At 44.1% G+C, this 20,517-nt stretch overlaps 1 protein-coding gene across 1 annotated transcript in view; it reads left to right on the top strand.

Moving 5' to 3' along the window:
• cpt1a2b (carnitine palmitoyltransferase 1A2b) overlaps window positions 1-18,658 on the top strand; it is a 30,229-nt gene extending 11,571 nt beyond the window's left edge. The window contains exons 5-19 of the mRNA XM_068578005.1: window positions 124-225; window positions 689-826; window positions 2,710-2,787; window positions 2,922-3,029; window positions 3,968-4,055; window positions 4,233-4,428; window positions 6,400-6,588; window positions 7,147-7,252; window positions 8,717-8,833; window positions 14,376-14,540; window positions 14,684-14,812; window positions 15,475-15,630; window positions 15,724-15,837; window positions 15,957-16,049; window positions 16,835-18,658. Of these exons, the coding sequence (XP_068434106.1) occupies window positions 124-225; window positions 689-826; window positions 2,710-2,787; window positions 2,922-3,029; window positions 3,968-4,055; window positions 4,233-4,428; window positions 6,400-6,588; window positions 7,147-7,252; window positions 8,717-8,833; window positions 14,376-14,540; window positions 14,684-14,812; window positions 15,475-15,630; window positions 15,724-15,837; window positions 15,957-16,049; window positions 16,835-16,963 (1,908 nt within the window). The 3' untranslated portion in view covers window positions 16,964-18,658. The remainder of the gene's footprint in view (window positions 1-123; window positions 226-688; window positions 827-2,709; window positions 2,788-2,921; window positions 3,030-3,967; window positions 4,056-4,232; window positions 4,429-6,399; window positions 6,589-7,146; window positions 7,253-8,716; window positions 8,834-14,375; window positions 14,541-14,683; window positions 14,813-15,474; window positions 15,631-15,723; window positions 15,838-15,956; window positions 16,050-16,834) is intronic.
• The last annotated feature ends 1,859 nt before the right edge of the window (window positions 18,659-20,517 follow it).

Consider the following 20,517-nt stretch of genomic DNA (forward strand, 5'->3'; position numbering starts at 1 on the left):
GACCGCACATAACACAAATTGACAGATAGACGGACGGTCCTGCTGTTTCACTTGGATACGTGTGACGTCTGTTAGATGCTGAAGTGTCTCCAGACTCCCTCACACCTCCCCCGTCTCTCCCAGACGCTGCTGAGGCTGCTCTCCAGCAGGAAGCCTCTGCTGTACAGCTACCAGACCTCTCTGCCTCAGCTGCCGGTTCCTCCCATCAAAGACACGGTGGCCCGGGTGAGTGGACACACACACACACCTGGAGACACTTCCTTGTACACAGGAAACTGTGTGTGTGTGTGTGTGTGTGTGTGTGTGTGTGTGTGTGTGTGTGTGTGTGTGTGTGAATAATATTATGGTCTAGTTGAAGAAAATTACATTTTAGATCAGGACTTGATGATAATCTCGTAAGCACATAACCAAATTTGGACTAAAATTATTCTCTTTCTCTCTCGCTCTCTCTCTCTCTCTCTGTCTGTCTGTCTGTCTGTCTGTCTGTCTGTCTGTCTCTCTCTGTCTGTCTCTTTCTCTCTCTCTCTCCATCTGTCTCTCTCTCTGTCTGTCTATGTCTCTCTCTCTGTCTGTCTCTATGTCGCTCTCTCTCTCTGTCTGTCTCTATGTCGCTCTCTCTCTCTGTCTGTCTGTCTGTCTCTCTCTGTCTCTCTTTCTCTCTCTCTTTCTCTCTCTCTCTCTCTCTCAGTATCTGAAGTCGGCGCGTCCTCTGTTGACCGATCCAGAGTTTAAACGCATGACCGAACTGGCCGACCAGTTTGAGTCCAACCTGGGAAACCGTCTGCAACGCTACCTGAAACTCAAAGCTCTGTGGGCCACCAACTATGTGAGTGCCTTCAGACAAAAGCTGAAACCATGAGTCCAACGATCAATCAGCCGATCCATCCTGTAACTCTTTCTGAAACATTTTTCTGTAACATGTTCACTAATCATCCGTCATCAACTCATTTTTGAGGATGCCCCTCTCGGTTCAGCTCTCATGTGAACCACAGATTGATTTCACAGTTTGAACCTGAAGCGTCGCCGTGTGAAGTGAAGCTTTACTGACATCAGGACATCAGCATGTTTGCTTTCTGTTGGCCGATCCCTGATAATGTGGAACAAAGGTTCTGTTCAGTTGCACAATGATGCATTCAGGCTCTGTTTGGTGAAAATGAGAATTAGGCCAAGTCAATTATAACATTGCCCAGATGTAAGGTAACCCAGATGTAGTTGTGTTGAGAAACATGAATAAATCCAGTGGCTTTCACAGCAACATAAAACAGATCTGTTTCCACTAAGCTATAAGCAGCTTATAATACATAATTAATACTACTAAGGGCAAGATTTGTTTTAATCAATGAAAATATAATCTTTCTTCCCCAAATCATTTGAATTGTATGTATTTTTTAATGAGAAAAACTCTATAAATGATCACAACAAAGTAAAAGGATTACATTTAGAGTTTCTGATGGTTCTGCGGGGAAACAGAGGGGTTGAAAAAGGCAAGCAATAAAACGCCTGCAGCCTGTTGATCAATCAACCAAGGGGTCTGTATCTAAATGGTAACGGTCCTGTACTTGTAGAGCACTTTTCTAGTCTTTCTACTACTCAAAGTGCTTCAACACTACTTGTCATCGTTAACCGGTTCACACAGTGTCGGGTATCTCTGAGAGTTATGTTAGGCTTGTTTTTTCTTTTGTGCTTTACCGTCCGTTGGCCCGCGACTTGCTGTCCTTAGTGCCTACTTGAAGAGAACGTGAGAGTCTTATGCTCTCTGAAAACCTCCATGAGCGCTCCTTCCTGCCCTTTAGCTTCTCAGTGACAGCAAATAATAAACTGAAGTCTCTCTTGAAGTTTCCTGGCGCTAACTCCTACTGCAAAACAAAAAACAACGTTTGGGTGGTGATCTTAAACGGCCAGTTGTACGCTATATTTAGTGTTCGCTGCTTTACTCAAGCTGCTGTCGATGCTCCGACCAAAGTCACCAGACCTTCTTTTTTTTTACTCTGGATAAGTACCTAAAATAACCCCACTTCAAAAGCCTTTAAATGAAGAAATGAAATCTGTTTTTTAAATACACACAGATTGTACTGCCAGCTTCTCTTGCAACATCTTCAGGCTTAAGTTCCTGTACTCGAGCATACATTGAGCATATTGAAATGTTCAAATCCTTCCTGAATCTAATTGTTTCCATCCTTTTTTTTTCTTTTGTTTTAACGTGCGTGCTATAAACGCATCAAAGCGTTCTGCGCGGAGCTCAGCTAGAGGCCCACGCTCTCTAATGTGCCACCAACATCACTAATAATGAGATAACAATGATATTTAATGCAGTGGGGGAATTTTGACATACAGGGAAACATAAAACAGGAAAAATTGAATATATTGAATACATAAAATGCAAAATATGAGATAGAAAATATAACCAATGGAATAAGAATAAAGTACTCATATTTGCAGCGTGCACATATTCTTTAATAAACACTGCAGCAATTGTCTCCATTCTCCTCCACTTTTCTACACCAGCAGTTTCAATTTCAAAGCAACTCTCAAAGTACAAAGAAAAGCGATCACCTGTTACTCGTTGGCCGTCCGCTCTGCTGGTGGCTGATGTTCAGCAGAGCGTTCTGGAAAGCTTTGATCATTTCCATGTTTTACACTCAGTACAAAGGGTACAGGAAGTTATTTGACTTGTTTTTATGAACAACTTTTAACGGGCTGTGGTTCCAGGTGAGCGACTGGTGGGAGGAATACATCTACTTGAGGGGCCGAGGTCCCATAATGGTCAACAGCAACTACTACGGCATGGTAACCCGCTGCCTTATATTGTAATATACATGTTACGGCTTTGAGAAAAACCTCCATTCCTCCAAGTCGTAAATCTTGACTCTTTTTATTTTTAAACTTTATTTTTAATTCTAACGTCCTGTATGCGTCTCCAGGACTTCCTGTACGTGACCCCGACCCCGGTGCAGGCGGCCAGAGCGGGCAACACCATCACTGCCCTGCTGCTCTACCGCCGCAAGGTCAACCGGGAGGAGCTCAAACCGGTACGGCTGCGTTGGAGTGTGTGTGTGTGTGTGTGTGTTTTTACAAAGGATGTAGCGCGTTAAGTGCTCACTTTAAGTGGATGGACTTAGCTTTATGTCTAGAGGCATTACTTTATAGTTCAGAGGATGACTTTAGAGACGTTGTGTGAGGACAGCAGTTGAAGAAAATATTGCCATGATTTTAGTTGCTTAGTCTCACGTTCCCACTGTTGAGCATAACACAATATTTTCTGCTATAAATATGAATTCAGCCAGTAAAGCAGGGCAAGAAGAAAGGCAGGGTAGAGTTGTGCCTTCACTCAGTTTACTATAACTTAGGTATTTCTTTCTTTTAAGGGACGAATCAGGACAACATTTCTTCTCATTTTATTGGGTTTTTTTCTTGACTTTGGTCCAGTATTGAGCAAGAGCGCTGCAGCTGCTTAATGTGTTGTAATCCTTCTGGACCACTCCTCCCATCAGAGCTAAGGGTCCTACAAACTAATACAACGACATTGTCCTCTTGTGTCCAACCAAGTCTCCCCTCAAGGAGTCAAGTCCCGTTCTGAAACCTCAACGAGGAAAAAGAAAAGTGGGAGAGAGGATTGCCGTTATTGTCGTTAAATGTGTTAGTGAGTGTAGATAAGTGTAGCTTACCTTTTTAAAATCTCCATGGCTGAATATTTAGATGATTTTGACAATGTGGGCTGGACTCTCTCGCGAGATTTTTCCAAACGAGACTTCTCCTTGAGCGAGACTTCGTGAGACACAAAAACAAACCGTCCGGATCGAGCGAAAGGTCACACGGGGTAAAAAAAGCTTTTACGTCTATGTGGGGTCCGGTCCATATTGTTGTTAGAAACTAATAATAAAACTCTTCCAAAAACAAAATGAGCATTGTGAAGATGTGGCCGTCAAACCAAACGATAACAATAGATGTGTGTTTCTCTTTGTGGCAGAGTCGTGTTCCAGGAACTGTGATACCTCTGTGTGCCGCCCAGTGTGAGAGGATGTTCAACACAACACGTACACCAGGAGTCGAGACTGGTAAAATACACACACACACACATGCTGACAGCTGCACACACTAATGCTACAGATGAGTCCCACATCTTCACGTTTATTAGACATAATCCTGCTGAAATCTCATCTCACATTGTAAAGACAAGCAGTAAAATGTGTTATTGTGAGAGCAGACCATGTGACGGTACCGTTCCTCCACAGATGTGCTCATGCACTGGCAGGACAGCGAGTTTGTGGCAGTGTACCACAAGGGCCGATTCTTCCGGCTGTGGGTGTACACAGCGGGCCGGCTGCTGTCTCCCAGGGAGCTCGAGCACCAGATCCAGAAGATCCTGGACGACCCGTCGCCCCCGCAACCCGGGGAGGAGAAACTCGGGGCGCTCACTGCTGGAGAGCGGTAGGAACATTTAAAACACCGTGCCGTGGTATATATTGGAGTGTAGTTGTTGATTTTGCATGTAGTCTCGTTGTGTGTCTCTTACCTGTAGAACTTAACGGGGTTATTTGTGAAATCACAGACTGAAAACTTATGCGTTATGCTTTTTAATTCTTGTGTTTATTTTATATATATATATATATATATATAAAGTAAAGGCACTTGAAGCACTTTCGAAAGCACTTAAAGCACTTCTGCTTCATTGAATGACCGAGCCCTCTTCTTTTTTCTTTTTGTTTCTTGCGATACCGTGTTTCCAACTACTTCATTTATTCATTCAGTCGTTAGAAGTTTACCGCAAGGAAACATATCTTTTTGGTTGTGTTAATGGATTTGCCATGAAGTTTGTTTTTATTTATATATTTTTTTCATAATGCAGACACTCTAAAACACAGAAATGTCCCCATTGAAACCCATTAATACCACACCATTAAAGCATAAAATAATGTATTCTAGTAAATAGAGTTCACCATTTTCCCTCAGATTGAGCCTTTCTCACAGGTTTGAATACTCGATGGCGCTGCCTTTCAGAACAACTGTTTGACCCACCGGTATGTTGATGACTAGTCGCTGCCTCTATGAGTCTAAACATCAGTTTCTCACTCGGGCTCATGGGATTTTCTTGTCTAGAAGTGCAAAACCTCCTTGCCGTGTGTCTGGGCGCACCTAATGGGCCCCTAATGCTGCTGTGTTATGAACCACAAGCTATTAAAATCAATCACTGACTTATCCTAAAATAATTCCCTCCTAGTATTTAGTACAGCTGTTGGTAAAAAAAATAAAATAAAATAAACATTTGGTTGTTCTCAACTGATTTGAATAAACGCTCTAATGCAGAAAGTAGAAAATAATATTAATAATACCGATCAAATTTATCGCAGGTTTTAGAAAGGAGACATTTTTGTCCACTATGTTTACAATTGGGAGCTGTTGTTGTTGTTTTAGATCTCTCTCCACAAAAAACAAAAATGTGTATAAAAACATAATCCACAAAGTTCTTGCTTCTTTTTAATTTAACGCAGACATTTTGTCCTCCGAGGACATCGGAGCGGCTCTTCTTTTGTTCTCTGGGGCTCTGCAGCACGGCAGAAGGAGCCAGAAGCAAACAGGATCTGGTCAAAAGTTCATAGGATTACAAACACAAGTGTGTCTGATCACACACAATTCTCCAGCCTAATGCACGCTGCACACAGTTGACGTTACAATCCATTGGGATTTCTAAATATTTCATCTAATCTTCAGTTGAGTAATCTTGCAAACAGAAGACCATAAGCCAACGTAGGTCTCTGGTAATGTACTGTTACAATAGAGGGCCGAGTTGTTTGGCAAACACTGCAGAGCACTTTAAAGTCTATTAAGCTTCCCTCTCTGTGACACGCCGGTATGTGTGTGATGAGCAATATTAAAACCTCTGCTAGTTGCTACACACACACACACATACTCTTCTGCTGCAGGGGAGCTGAGCGAGTAAAGTATTTCTGTAACGAGGAAACTGACAACATGGCCATTTGTGTCATTAGTGTAATTGTTTACAGATGCCAGAGTGGGCGCGTGTCGATGTGCAGGAGAGATAAGAAACACTTTCAAGGAAAAGCCCTTGAGGTCATCACTTGATGACGGCTCACATCCTGTGGGCCCGAATCCTGCTGCTCAGTTCAGCATGGGATGCTGTATATATCAGTCATCTGATCAGATAGTCGGAGTTGCACAACTGAGCCTCCCACTTTAGTGGGGCTGCTAATGGAAATGATTTTGTTCTGTGAAATGATGTAATGTATCATTGCCAACCATTTTAGAGAGAATCGAGCTACGACAACCACCAACCATGAAGTCTTCCGGGAAACCATACCCTCTGAGCACAATTTTGATTGTTTCAGTTTAATTAAATTTTAATATTTTCTGCTTCCACCTCCTCCTGCTCCTCCTCTTCAGGGTCCCTTGGTTCCACATCAGGGAGCAGCACTTCAGCTCCGGCATCAACAAGCGATCGCTGGACTGCATCGAGAGGGCGGCCTTCTTCGTCACGTTGGACGATGAAGAGCAAGGCATGAGGGGGGAGGACCCGGTGGGAAACTTGGACCGCTACGCCAAGTCCCTGCTGCATGGAAAATGTTACGATAGGTGAGTGAGGACAAACAGGAAGGACAATTTAGATGGGCGTTGAGATCGGATACGTTATCTATTATGCAATACTTTTGTTTGGCTTCGAATCCCTAAATCACCCCTGATGAAGCCCTGGCGGCCTCCAACACTGAAACATGCTAGAAAGTACAGAGTTGGATCACTGTTGAGTCATTCTCTGCTTTTTCTGAATCTTGAGACGGATTAAAAACACAAGGGTGGAAAATTGTGACAAAAATAACCACGTTGTCAGAATCATCCCGAAAGTAATGACGACACACTCTCTCTCTCACGCACAGTCTCTCACACACACTCTCTCACACACAAACACACACACACAATATTAGTAAGATTTGTGAGCACTGTTGGACGTCTATAATTAAACTTAAACTTAATTGAAAAATAGGGTGAAAGTGAGCGCCCCATCAATCTACACTGCTCTACTAATCCTCTGTAGCTTTGTTCAATTTGACTTATACCGTTTACATTTTTTTAAATAAGTGTCTGAAACGTTCCTTCATCCTATACTATTTCCATCTCTCTGCTGTCGTCCCTCAGGTGGTTTGATAAGTCCTTCTCCATTGTGATCTACAAGAACGGGAAGAGCGGCCTGAATGCAGAGCACTCCTGGGCGGATGCACCGACAGTGGCTCACCTTTGGGAGGTGTGTGTGTGTGTGTGTGTGTGTGGGCGGTGGTGGGTGGGGGGTGGGGGGGGGCAACATTCAGTTGCTCCCTTTTTATGGAGACAAGAGCAGACATCTGATGCGATCATGTTATACATTCAGTTACTTCATCCTCAGGATGTTTCACATCAATAAACGGTCTCGTCGTGTAGAACACACAAGTAAAAGTTGGAGAAGTCACAGTGGGACATTACCATCACAGTCCTGGGGATTTTGTAAGTCTCACAAATGTGCGTTCCTGCTAATTAGGATTAATACAAACGGACTCTGTTTGAATGAGTTAAGGAAGTGAAACAATCGGCGCCGCCAAAGCGAGAGAGCCTTTTCCTGAGAAATCGCCGTGTTTAAAAAAAAGAATTGGAAACAAGACGTAGAGGGCGGAGAACAGACAAAAACTGACCCTGCAATCGACACCACAGATGCCTTTTCTCAAATTACACCCACTCTTGCAACTGCTGCTACACAACAGCTGGAGTGAGCTGAGAAAAAAAGATTCCTCTGACACATAGTTAGTTGTTTGTTGGAGAACATCTGACAGCTGCATTGAAAAGACGACATAACGGTCAATACTGTGTGTTCATCGGTGCACTTTACCGAGTGCGTGTTTTTTAAACCCAGAGGAAAGAAACACGGGAGCAGAACCGCGGCATGGAAACCAGCTAAACGTCTTAAGTATGCAATTATTCAATATGTGAAGCACCTCACACACTAATGCAGAGACCCTGAAGGACGACACAAGGTGTCATGACTCCTCCCCCACCGCCAGTTGTGTACAAATACATCATATGTCCACTGCTGATAGCGTGAGTGCAGAAGTTGCAATGAAGCACTTCTGCTTCATTGAATGACCGATCCCTCTTCTTTTTTTGTTCTTGTGATACCGTGTTTCCAACTTCTTGGGAACTTTGTCATTCATTCAGTTGTCAGAAGTTTACCGCAAAAGGAAGCACGTACAGGAAACCTTCATATACAGAACGCTTCAAGAAGTGACCCTTTAGTGTCTGAGTCAGCTTTATTATTCGTGTTTACATGCAGCTCTTTATACTTATATACATACACAACATACAATAAACAAGATCAATGTAAAAAGACATTAAAGACAACGGGGTATAAATAAGAAAACAAATAAAAATGTGATATTTAAAGCTACTGTGAGGAACTTGTAGCTGCTTATGAATTAAATACTGATGCCTCTATATGACTCTTACAAAGTAATCTGGCTTTTTCCAAGTATTTATTCCTGGAGCCCCAGAAAAAAAGTTTTCTGAAAAGGAATCTAGTGGTCAGAAACACAACCGTGTTTTTTTTCCCCCCACTGAGCCAGCAAAAAAAGCAAGGCCAAGTTCCTCATGTCCTCCTAGTAACTGAATGGGTTGCGTAATATCTGTTGTAATTTGTGTAAATATGTGTTTATGTGTGTTAACATGAGCAACGTCTCTCCAGTACACTCTGGCTACAGATGCCTTCCAGCTGGGCTACACTGAGGACGGACACTGCAAAGGCGACGTGGACCGCTCGCTGCCGTCCCCCCAGAGGCTCGCCTGGGACATCCCCTCAGAGGTACGTCCACACGCCGGGAGATGTGGCTGCCGCAGCGCTTCTGCCCCGGCCCTCGTGCCCAGACAGACCGACCCGCACACACGGCGTGCATAGTTCAGCGCATGCCTGAATGCTAACAGTCTCTTCCTTGTGCTCGCCTGTGCAAGCGCACACAAGTCCCGGGGACATGCGGGGCTGCGCGTTTGTTGCGATCCGCTTGAGGGCGGCTCGCTGGCGCGGCTCTCGCCTCCGATGTCGCAAGCGAAACATGGAGGTGGTTGCTGTATTAAATTGGGTTGGCTAACACGAACAGGGGGAACCTGGCTCCCGCTAACGACGGCATCATGCCGCCGTGGAGATAGTTTTGCAAAACTCACTGGCAACATGGCCTACGTGCTCCTCCAACTGGCCCACCGTCATGTCATGTTTGAGCCGAACCCTGAATTAGATTGAAGGTGCATCTCCAAAGCTGCAGCCTCCTATCGGAGAGACAGCAAGGGGACCTAGTGAGCTGATTCTTGTCTCATTTATGGTCTGATGAACATTAAAACCTTAAAGTTTGTGCACCGTGGCATCACATATTAACTTTTGAAAATATAATCCAGCCTTCTACGTAGAGGAACTGTCTTCGCCCCTGTTTTCCATTAACTCGGCCCACACAACACTTTCAGAAGGAGGAGTGTGTGTGTGTGTGTGTGTGCGTGTGCGTGTGCGTGTGTGTGTGCGTGTGCGTGTGCGTGTGCGTGCAGAAGAGCCGAGATGCGATGGTCTGTTTGGCAAACTATTTGAAGATTCATTGACAGCTTTTTGCCATTGATTGCATCATTTTCATTGACACGGTCATGCCTTCAGGTTGCGGAGTCAAACACGGCAAATTTGTTTGGCAATTCATTGTCGATTTAAAATTAAACTGTGACAGCCCTGTGGATATGATTTTTGATATGATTTTTGTCAAGGCTGCAAACTAGTTGCCTCGTGGCGAAAATCAGTTGACGTTGCACTTTAAAATCAAAGCAGAAAGCTGCACGCTTATTCAAAGCAGAAAGTGCAACATGTGTTTGGTCACCAATCCACAGTCCAACACTCGTGTGGCGTCCTCTTTCATGCAGAAATGCAGAAAGCTGTTTGCATGTCCCAGCATGTAGAAAGTGTCAGGCATTTGGGTGGAAAAATAGCAACAATTAAAGGAATTAAGCCACCTTCCTTTTATATCAACAGATTTTTTTTTTTGGCCCCAGCGGCCCGTACACAGGAACAGCAGTGTTTCCCCTCCGTTATCTTAGCGGGGAACCCTCTGCCCCCTTTAAGTTTCTCTACGGCGCCAGATCCCACCAGAGGTAATTTAAGGTTCTCTTTCCTGAAGGACAGGTCTGCACCTTGTTCTTTTATTAAACAAACTAAACGGCCGAATGTTATCGGTCGTATCTACAAGACAGCTTGTCATTTCTGTCTCTAGATGGTCGTTCACACGTGTCTGTGCCTGCTGGCTTCTCTTGCATGAACTGAGAGCAGCCACTAATAACGTGATGGCTCACACATAGTTTTGCAAAAAAAAAAATTAGCTTATTGTTTTCCACAATGAGCTATTCAGTAGCAACTAAATATTTGTTATTTTCTTTGCACAGATTTTTTATTTTTTTTTGTTCTGATAGAGACCTTGCAATTTGATTGCAATTTTCTTTATTCCATTATTAATGAAAGCACAGACGCAGTCACAAAATTATGTTATTTACAGAAAAAGTTAGAGAACCACTGCTTTAAGTGTTTGTGTCTGTGTCGTCGCCGCAGCGTTAATCTTTTATATGTATCTCTGATTTCTTTTATGGGAACCGCTGCAGTCAGCAGCCGTTATGAACATTTTCTAACTTTTGAATATTGCTCTTAATTACTCTCCTACACGTCAGATAGTCTCCTACACTTCAGATAGTCTCCTACACGTCAGATACTCTCTTACATAACTGTTAGATCTGTGATGCAGTGCAGCGTCCCTCCAGCATCTGGTAAATCACGGCACATTAATTACTTTCATTTTGACCCGCTCATTCGGGCCGGCGCTGGAAAGTCTTCTTCCTCTCTGACATCCAAGGCTCAGAGGCTGTTTGTTTATTTTCATATTCCTTATCACCCTTTGCAAGCCAGGTATGCATTTCCTCTGACGAAACGGCTGTGTTTCTTTCCAAAAGTAATGACCCGGTGACTTAAATCCTTCTGAGCCCCTGAATATGAGGGCTCACAGCCGTCTGTACCCCATGTTCCCCGTTTTGAAGAAGTCGTATGAACCCCAAATGAGTTCTAATTAGAGCTGGGCAAAGTTAAAAAAAATAACTGATTAATCGCATGATTTTTCTGCGATTAATCGCATTATGCGCCAAATTCAATAATGAAGTAAAAACTAGTGTATTGCACGCTTTTATTTTGAAGGAATGTTACCAGAGCAATATAACAGCACTCTGGAGCAACAGCAAGTTAACATACATACATATATAGTTTATACATCTGTTTTAATTATTTTTTCTGAACAGGTACTGTTCAGTAGTAAGGGTCCCTGTGAGGGACAAACCACTACTTCTTTGGTCCATGTTCAGTCTGTTGCTTACCTTTTTAAAGATGTTAAAGACCAGCACTTAATTAACTTTATACAAAAGCAATAAGTGCTTTTCATGTCTTCGCTTCAGTTTTTCTTCCTCACTGAGAAAAGTCCAGTCTGTGTTGTCTTGAACAAGTGCACTGACGTCTGGTCGAATGAGGTGGAGATGTGACGGACAGCTGACAGGCATCAGCGGCGGCTTCGCACGATTAATGTTCTCGCAGCGCGAGCTGCCGTTAGAGCGTCTGTGATGCGAGCGAGTCGCTCGCGCGGTGCTCGTCGAGGACAGAAACTACAGAACAATACGTGCTTTCACGTCGGGCTTAAGTCGGCAAATAGTCCGGAAATGTTACGGAGGCACGAGGGCGGACCTAAGTTAATTGCCTTCAAAGTAAAAGCCCCCCAAAAAAATGCAGTTAACGCATGATCAAATAATTAACGGCATTAATCGATTGAAAAGTTAACGCGATATTAACGTGTTAACTTGGCCAGTTTTGATACTTGTGTTATTTTATAAGATTTCCCCAGTTTTTCAAACTGTATGCTTCAGGGCCTGAACAACAGCCCACACACTAATAAGGCACCTTTTTGGAAAAGTTAGGAGCTAAAGAATCAGATTCTGCAACATAAATCACAATAAAACAAAACATTGGCATGTTAGGTTTCAGTTGAAAAACTGTGTCGTTCGGGTCAGAAATGGAAAAATTACTTATTTTATGGCAAAACCTTGTCTGATTGGGGCATGCTGGGACCTGGAATATTCCACACACGCAGATTTAGAAATGCGGGTGGACCAGAAAGGCTTCAGGACCGAGACGTGTGTGGGTGGGTGAAAGTAAAAACAAAAAGGCTCCGGATTTTCCAGATACTAATAGGAGATAATGAATGTTTATTTTTAGACTCCCACAGGCCCGTACATATGTGTCTCTTTCGTGAAACCTTTGTAGGGACACTTATTAAGGATTTAGTGAAACGTCAAGATTGCAACGGCAAGTTACAGCATTTGCTGCATTTAAACTTTGCGGTTACTTCCATTTTTTAACCCTTTTTTCAAAGCATTTCTCTCTTCTCACAAGCGGTAATGTAGCAATTCAAATGAAGTTAAACAACCATGTGGCTACAGAGATAATTATTTGTTTTTGTAACAGCAGCAGATTATACATTTATCTTGTCAGGAGGTCGACCTCCGAGCTGGAGCATGGTGATACTGGACGTCTGCCAAGGCGGCACATGTCCGTTTTAAAACCTTCAAACCCAGCAGCAGAATCTTTAACATCCATCCCGAGAGGCAGGAAGCCTCACCGCTGGTGTTGTGTGCCGCTCTGACCGGTGTCGAACTATTCTTGTTTTGACAGATGAGTAAATGATTAACCTGAAATTGATAAAGGTGTATAATCCGTCTACCTTTCACTGCGCTGGGAGGATGTTACTGGCTAACCATTGTTTAATGATCCACACCCTGATGTGTGTGTTGACAAGAAAGAAGGAAATATTTCCCGCTTCAGTTTGCAAAAACAACTTTTTGTTTTGTTTATTCTTACGCTGCCCGCTCAGTGAGAGCATTTTCTAATCGCTCGTGTGAATGTTTATCTATGATGTCACCGAAGAGAACAAACAGTGTGGCGTGAACTGCCGGGTGGTTTCCGATGGCAAGAGCCCCGTTGGTTTCCTGCAGAAGCTGAGAGGTCTTCAGTATTCAGGGGAGAGGCGGGGATTTTCCCTGCACCCAACCACCTCGCCACACGGCTGCATTCCTATTCAAAGCACTCCCCAACTGACGAAAGACAAGAGAAATGGCCCACAGAGAACTTTTGTGGCCGAGTCATACGTCAGCAAATTCAATATCTAATGTTTGACAGTGTATTTGCCCAGCGGGTGTGAGCCCAACCTGGATTGATGACAAATAACGCTGCAAGTAGCGATTGATTTGTACTCGACACTAAACACTTGGAGAGTTCAAGTAGTTATTGGCGACCTGCCATAAAAGCAAACATCAGATACTTTGGGGCAGAGGTTTTCTAAGTCGAGATCCAGCGTTTTCATTTTTCTCTAAAAATATACCAGAAAGTGTGAATGTTACTGTGTTTTTCTGTGTGTGTGTCTATAGATTACAGAAAATTGTGCAGCTATAATTCTGCACCATGTCTATAGAGGTAAATTATTGTTAAAGGTGTCTGTTGTGTGTGTATGGTCTGGTATCACACTGATCGCAGTCTGGTAGGGTGTTGCTCAATGGGAACAATGGGCTCATTTCCTCCGGACTGTTTGCATTGCCTTCAGTTTACCAAAATCCATTTCCAAAACACGTACCTTTGCTTCAGCACTCCGATTCGTTCCGAATGCAAGATTTGACTCACTGGGCCATTTGTCGTTTGTCGCTTTCTTCTTTTGATTCCAGCATCCTCTTTGCCAATGTTTGTAATGAAACACAAATGGAGTCTCAGTGACACGAGATAAAAGATGAGCACAACTCATCCAAAGCTAATTATCATGATTAATATCATTCACCACAGTCCTGAAATCATTGTCATAAATGTTTTCCTTCGACTTCATTATTCTCAAAATAAGGTGGATCTTTATATTTGAAGTTATTTGCATGAAAACACACAATTCAAATGATTAAAAACTAAATGATTGTATTCTTATTTAGACTTTTTAAACGTTTTATAGCTGTGAAAACTGGATTTAAGTTTCTTGCCAAAAATCAACGTTTGACTAATTATCATAATTCCCGATTGCTGAATCCCCTTCTCTGTAATTGTTGAAGAAGATGGAAATAGAAACCACAGAGAAGGCAAGTTGCTCGGCTTCAGTCAGTCATCACGCTCGAATAGATTTACACCGTCAACCCATCCACTCCACCAACACTGTGTTGACTTCAGTTTTGTGCCAAAAATACCTTGCAATCAAAGTGAAAGTTCAAACAAGTTCTAACCTTTTGTTCCTCGCGCTGAGCCCCTGTTTTCTCTCCTTCAGGTTCAGGCTCAGGCCTGCAGCTCTCTGGCCGTTGCCCAGGCGCTGGCGGATGATGTGGACTGTCACGTGTTTCCCTTCAGGGAGTTCGGAAAGGGACGCATCAAGAAGCTGCGCGTCAGCCCTGACGCATTCATACAGATCGGCTTGCAGCTGGCATACTTCAGGGTGAGGCTTCGACTGCACACTTTGTAGAGGAGGCGGTATAGCGGCAGGACTGGATAGTGGATGTTTTGTTTTGTATGTGGTTGTTTTGAATGTTGGTTACCTGTGCAGAGCTTAGATTGAGTTCTCCTCCTCCTCTTCCTCAGGATCGCGGTGGTTTCTGTCTGACCTACGAGGCGTCGATGACTCGTCTGTTCAGGGAGGGCCGGACGGAGACCGTGCGATCCTGCTCCAACGAGAGCTGTGCCTTCGTCAAAGCTCTGGAGAGTGGAGAGGTACCTGAAGTGCTGCATTACGCTCTACTTCAAGTAGCATTTGAATTGAAACCCTGCTGACCCTATTGTCCATCACCATATTGCCGGATTAAGAAATGCAGACCAACATTGACTCGGACTGCTTAATCTGCATGTCTGTTCTGTATTTTTGCTAATCCAAAGTGCATGAATATTTTTGTAGGCGTTTCCATTAAAGGTCACGTTCACACCTGCCTTGTTTAGTGGGGTTGAAGCGGGGCCCTGGACGGTTAACCCTTTAGAGCAGTAAACCAAACAACCGCTCTCTGCAGCTTCTGTTACCGGTGTAGCATTGAAACGTGGCGCATTGTCGTCGCCTAATGCTGCATTAACACTCTTTTGTCACAGCTTGGAAAAGCACGTTGTTATCACAAGATGAGTGGCAACTTTTGTCGACTGGTTTTCTGTTAACCGGTGTAGCATGAATACTTCCTAGCCAGCCCCCAACAGAGTCAAATGTAATAATATAACAGTGAACTTTCGCTTACAATTTTTTTTTTTGCCTGTCTCACGCAAACCGGACGAGTCGCAGTATTGAAATGATGCGTCGTCCTCTCATTGGTTCGATTCCAGAGATTCAGACCTTTTGGGTGTGAAGCTCCTCTTTCGGGGCTGTCGGTAATAACCGTGACTTGGTTTGACAGGCAGAGGACCAATGCAGGCGTCTCTTCCGACTGGCCTCCGAGAGGCACCAGAACCTTTATCGACTGGCCATGACTGGAGCCGGGATCGACCGACACCTCTTCTGTCTGTACGTGGTGTCCAAATACTTGGGAGTAGAGTCGCCCTTCCTCAAAGAGGTATCCTCACATGTCTTTTCACACCGATTGACATCCACAGACCTGTGGCAGACTGTAACCACGCCTTGTTGTTGTTTGTTTTCCCTTTCCCAGGTTTTGTCGGAGCCGTGGCGTCTCTCCACCAGTCAGACGCCGGTTCAGCAGATGGAGCTGTTCGACCTGAAGAACCACCCCGACTTCGTATCGCTGGGCGGCGGGTTCGGACCTGTGAGTGACGCGCACTTTCCTGTGTCGCGCATACATAACGCACAGACACGCCCGCACAATGGTGCAGTGGCTGGTGTGTGAGGTTTAAACGCTTATCTTCATCTCCGTGGTGCCGTCAGGTGGCTGATGATGGTTACGGGGTTTCGTACATCATCGTGGGCGAAGACATGATCAACTTCCACGTGTCGGCCAAACACTCCGGCGGCGAGACTGTAAGTAAAGCCTCCGATGCGTCCATCAGTGTTTCCTTTCTATGTATTTTCTTAACTTTGAACCACACGGAGGAGTCTTGTTGTTTTTTTAATATTAAACTATGACATTTTTTAAAAGGAAAAAAAAGAAAAGACAAGAAAGAGCCTTTAAATCATCGTCGACAATATCCATTCCGGCTGAGACGTCCGAACATCTCAAAACAAAAGTCAGCAATCTCTCACAAATGTTAAAGATTTATGTCACAGATTATAATCTCTCCTGGAAACTTAACGGCCAGAAACCTCCGCCAGGCTTCCTCGCTGTGTGGGAGTGTTGCGTCAGCATTTATTCACTCTCTAACCAGTGAGCACATGACGGAGCGGAAGGAACAATGCAATGCCTCAAGTCTGTTTTCAGTTCCCTTTTCGCCACCTAATTTACTCTAAAATCGAAGGTGATAAATCATGTAAACCCAAATTAGTTCACTGCAGATAGATAGCTGTGTCTTTAAATTTGTTTTAAAAAACGTACCAGATACGATGACGCAACAATTTGCAAAACCGCCGATAAACACATAGTTTACCCTTTTTCGTTGTGTAGTTACTTTGATTTGATGCCGTCAAACCAAACAATGGGGAAAAAACCTCCTGCGGATACATTATTTAAAAGATGTCTGTTTCAGTAACGGGCTCAAAGGTCGTCTCTGAATCTTACATAACTGCAACCAACTGAGCCGTCTCCCCTCACTCCCCGGTGTCTCTCCTCTTTCACCCTCGTTTTAATGCTTTATTTCCTGCACTTTTAGGACTCCCACAGGTTCGGAGCTCAGATAAGCAAAGCTCTCCAGGACATCATGACCCTCCTGGCCGCCGACGTCAAAACCTCGTCCTCGTCCAAAGACCCGGCCCAGCCGCAGTCCAAGAAGCTCCTCTGAACGCGGCGGAGAGCGGCTCGCCACGCGGACCCAACGGTCCCCTCACGGCATCTCACCCCAGTGAAGAAACCACTCGGACCACCTCCTCTACATCCTGTAACGTCAACAGCGCCACCCGTCTCGTGAGCGGCCCGAAAGCATTGTCGCGACCGGCAAAAGTGAATTTAATGAGCGCTATCGGAGAGGGAGACCTCGGTCTACTTGGAGGACCGGGTACTCCTTCGTTAACACCTTTTTTTTTTTTAGTTGAGATTCAATCAGAGCGTAGGCGTCAGCAAGGAGCCCCGTTCATGTCTTGATGAAGGTCTGTCTCAACCTGCTCAGTGTTGTGATTTGCATTCTTCAAAAGCCTTTCTGCGTGAACGGGCACTAACAAAGACATTTATTTGGGTTATTCGGCATTAACACACACGCTTAATATTACAGACCATTTTGTAAATCTTCCCGAGCTGCTGTCCGTCAGATTAAAGCTCGACATCGTGAGAGTGAAAGAGCCTTCAAGTCCCTGAGAACATGAAACCATTAACGGTTGAGATCTTGTTCTCTTTTTTCTTCTTCTTTGTTGAAAGAAGGGAGCGAAAGCTTATCACAGAGGAAGAAAGTCATTATGACCCATTAAGAAGCAGAGACAGAGAGACAAATCTCCCCCACAAACCGTGGAAAGAAATTAAAACCTCCATCAGAGTGATGTTGCACGTCTCCTTAGCTCGTAAGAGAAACGACACAATTCACAACAATCAGACGTCCGTGTGCGCTGGCTCTGTTTAGGAATCAGAAAAAAAGCTTGAGAAAAGCTTGTGACAAGTGAAACGAGCGTAAGAAGATCAATCTAAATGAAGGGAAAGAGGGACTTCCAGACCTCCAACCAAAAATAAGCACATTTCCTTTTTTATTGTCATTTAATTTGACAAATGAAGCAAGAAGTTCACACGCGAGAAAGAGTCGCAGTCTCGTCGTGGAGGCTGGCTCCTGGGAACGTTTTTACTTTGTATTTCTCTCAGTTCCCAGATCTCATGGAGCCTGAATCAATAGCTTCTTTAAAAAGTAAATCCATGAAATCTCCAGAGAGTTGCAGATTGTGTGTTGCTGTTGTAACGGGTACAACATATTTCACGTAATAGTACGCAATGTCCGTGCCAATACTACGACCTAAAAACACTCCACCCCGGGAGGAAGTCCTGCGTCAAAACCACGCTGTTAGCAAATGTACTTTAGTATGGAAAGTACAAGTGTTAATGATGCAGCTATGATGCAGCTCTCACTTGCATATGATATTGTCAGAAATGATTGGTCAACATGTCAGCAGGTTTTAGAGTCGTCACTCGTGAATCTGCAAAGTAACCAGTGACTGTAGCTCTCAGATAATTGCCGTCACCTTCCTCTGAAACGTAGCTGAGCAGAAGTACACAGTAGCAGAAAGTACCAGAAAGCTCGGAGCCCCGCTCCCCGCCGCTGCACACAGCGTCAACTTTTTTTTAAGTGTATTGCATGAAGGACACACACACACACACACACACAGTAGATGTAAAGTTGAATGCGACAGCTTGAAACTGGAAGGGGCTCCGTGTGTGTTTGAACTCTGGTCGCAGGTATCTGCTTCCCTTCAGGCTTCAGCCGGCAGGCTGCCCACTCTTGTGGGCTCAAGCGAGAGCCGGGGACGCTGGGTAAAACAATAAACCCCTCCCAGTCGTTGCATCACGTTTGTTTTCATTGGAAGTTTATTTGACACTTTTTGGTTCATGTTCGGTATCTGATAACATTGTTTAGCCGCCACATGGAAGTTATTCAGATTTGATGATTCAGGCCGTATTTCGACACCAATCAGGTGATGCTTAGTATTCCATTTACGGACATCTCTTGGGAGGAAGGACGGATACAAGGAAGGAAGGGGGGGGAAATGACTTTCATTATTGCTTTGTGTTTTAAAAAAACGTTCTAATGTCAGTTTGGTAGATTACTTGATTTACTAAGGCGCAGGTGTTTTAGGTTGAATGTTAAATGATAACTGTTTGGACATGCTCTCAGCTTGACTGGCAGCAGCTGCTGCGAGACGCTTGCATTACAGGGGGGGGGGGGGGGGGAGAAGAGGAGGGAGAAGAGGAGGAGGAGGAGGAGGAGGGAGCTGAAGTGTTTCAACCGCCACCGTCCGATCCTCATGACTCACTCCTTTGTAACGCTCGTGGCGTTTAGAAAACAGGTGTGTCTGAAATCCAGTGTTCATTCAGTACAACAATTTCAATGCAATTTATGTTCCCTTTTTCTACTTTCTATGTGTAACATGTATTAACCCTGTGTGTGTGTGTGTGTGTGTGTGTGTGTGTGCGTGTGTGTGTGTGACTGATTTGTCTCATGTTCTGATGCGACGGTGACACAACGGATATATTTAGCGCTCTTAAAGTAACCAAACTTCATGAGCTCATGGGAAAGACTTTGACTTTTTGGCCATGACTTTCTTACCACATCACCTCCGCCCCCGCTTTTATCTTTCTTTCTTCATAACAGAGATTGTAGTCTTAAATATTTGTAATAACTTCAGAGAACAACGGCTCATTTCCCCAACTGTCGATCCGCCCCGAGTGAGGACGGCTTGAGTAACGACGCCTCTACCTCTCGTCTCGCATCGGCTCGCCGAAAAACCTACGAAACCAGTTTGTCGCAAGTAGCTGGAGGACGTCAAGAACCAGGACATTTCTTTTATTAAAAAAAAAATAATAAGTTTTATGCTCCTCTTTAAATGCCCTACATGGATGATGTGTGTAGATCCAGGGGAGCAACTCAAAGAGCCCTTGGCCTCTTCTCTCAGGGCTTCTTCTCGCGTTGGTTCATTTACAGCAGATGTGACACGAATATAAACACATTTTCATGACCTTCAGTTTATTTACACTTCAAGCCTCCGACAGCCAGAACGCCACAACGCCTCCTGTGCCTGTCCACGCCACGGTGCCGCATATATTACCATTATTATGAAGTACCAGATGATGGATTAGAGGTGGAATCGGCGTGCGTTCAACAGTTTGGACAAAGAGCCTCTCGCAGCGTCAGTTCTACGTTTGCTTTGTGTTCAGAGGGAAGAGGAGCGATAACGTGAGCGCCGACTTCTTCGACTTTTGGGATGCATTTTTATTGTTTGTTTCTGTGTAATCTGTTTTTTCAGTCTTGGTTAAAAGTGATGCTCGAGCTTTTTTTTGGATAAACGTGTGTGGGTATCGTACATCTAATGTTTTTTTTTCTTTTTTCTTATATATATATTCACAATCCAAATGTGCTTATTGTTTCTTTGTTTTCTGTCTGTGATTTTTACACTAAGATTTATTTAAATGTCAATTGTGGACTCGTGATGGAGCCACTGACAGTTGGTGATGGTTCTGTGAAATAAAATACTTACTGACCCCAGACTGCGCTGGCCGCTGTGTTCTTTATCAGCGAGTTCATGTCTTCGCTCTCGTCTGGAGCAGAAACCGGATCCAGGCTCACTGCTCAAAATGTCAGCCGACACACAACCTTTTTTTTTTTTTTTACTTTTAAATTCAATACTTTGATGCTTAAGATGGATT

The sequence above is a fragment of the Clinocottus analis genome, unplaced genomic scaffold (assembly GCF_023055335.1).
Source record: "Clinocottus analis isolate CAN_PGR_092001 unplaced genomic scaffold, fCliAna1.0.p SCAF_16, whole genome shotgun sequence".
In the NCBI taxonomy this organism is placed as follows: Eukaryota; Metazoa; Chordata; class Actinopteri; order Perciformes; family Cottidae; genus Clinocottus; species Clinocottus analis.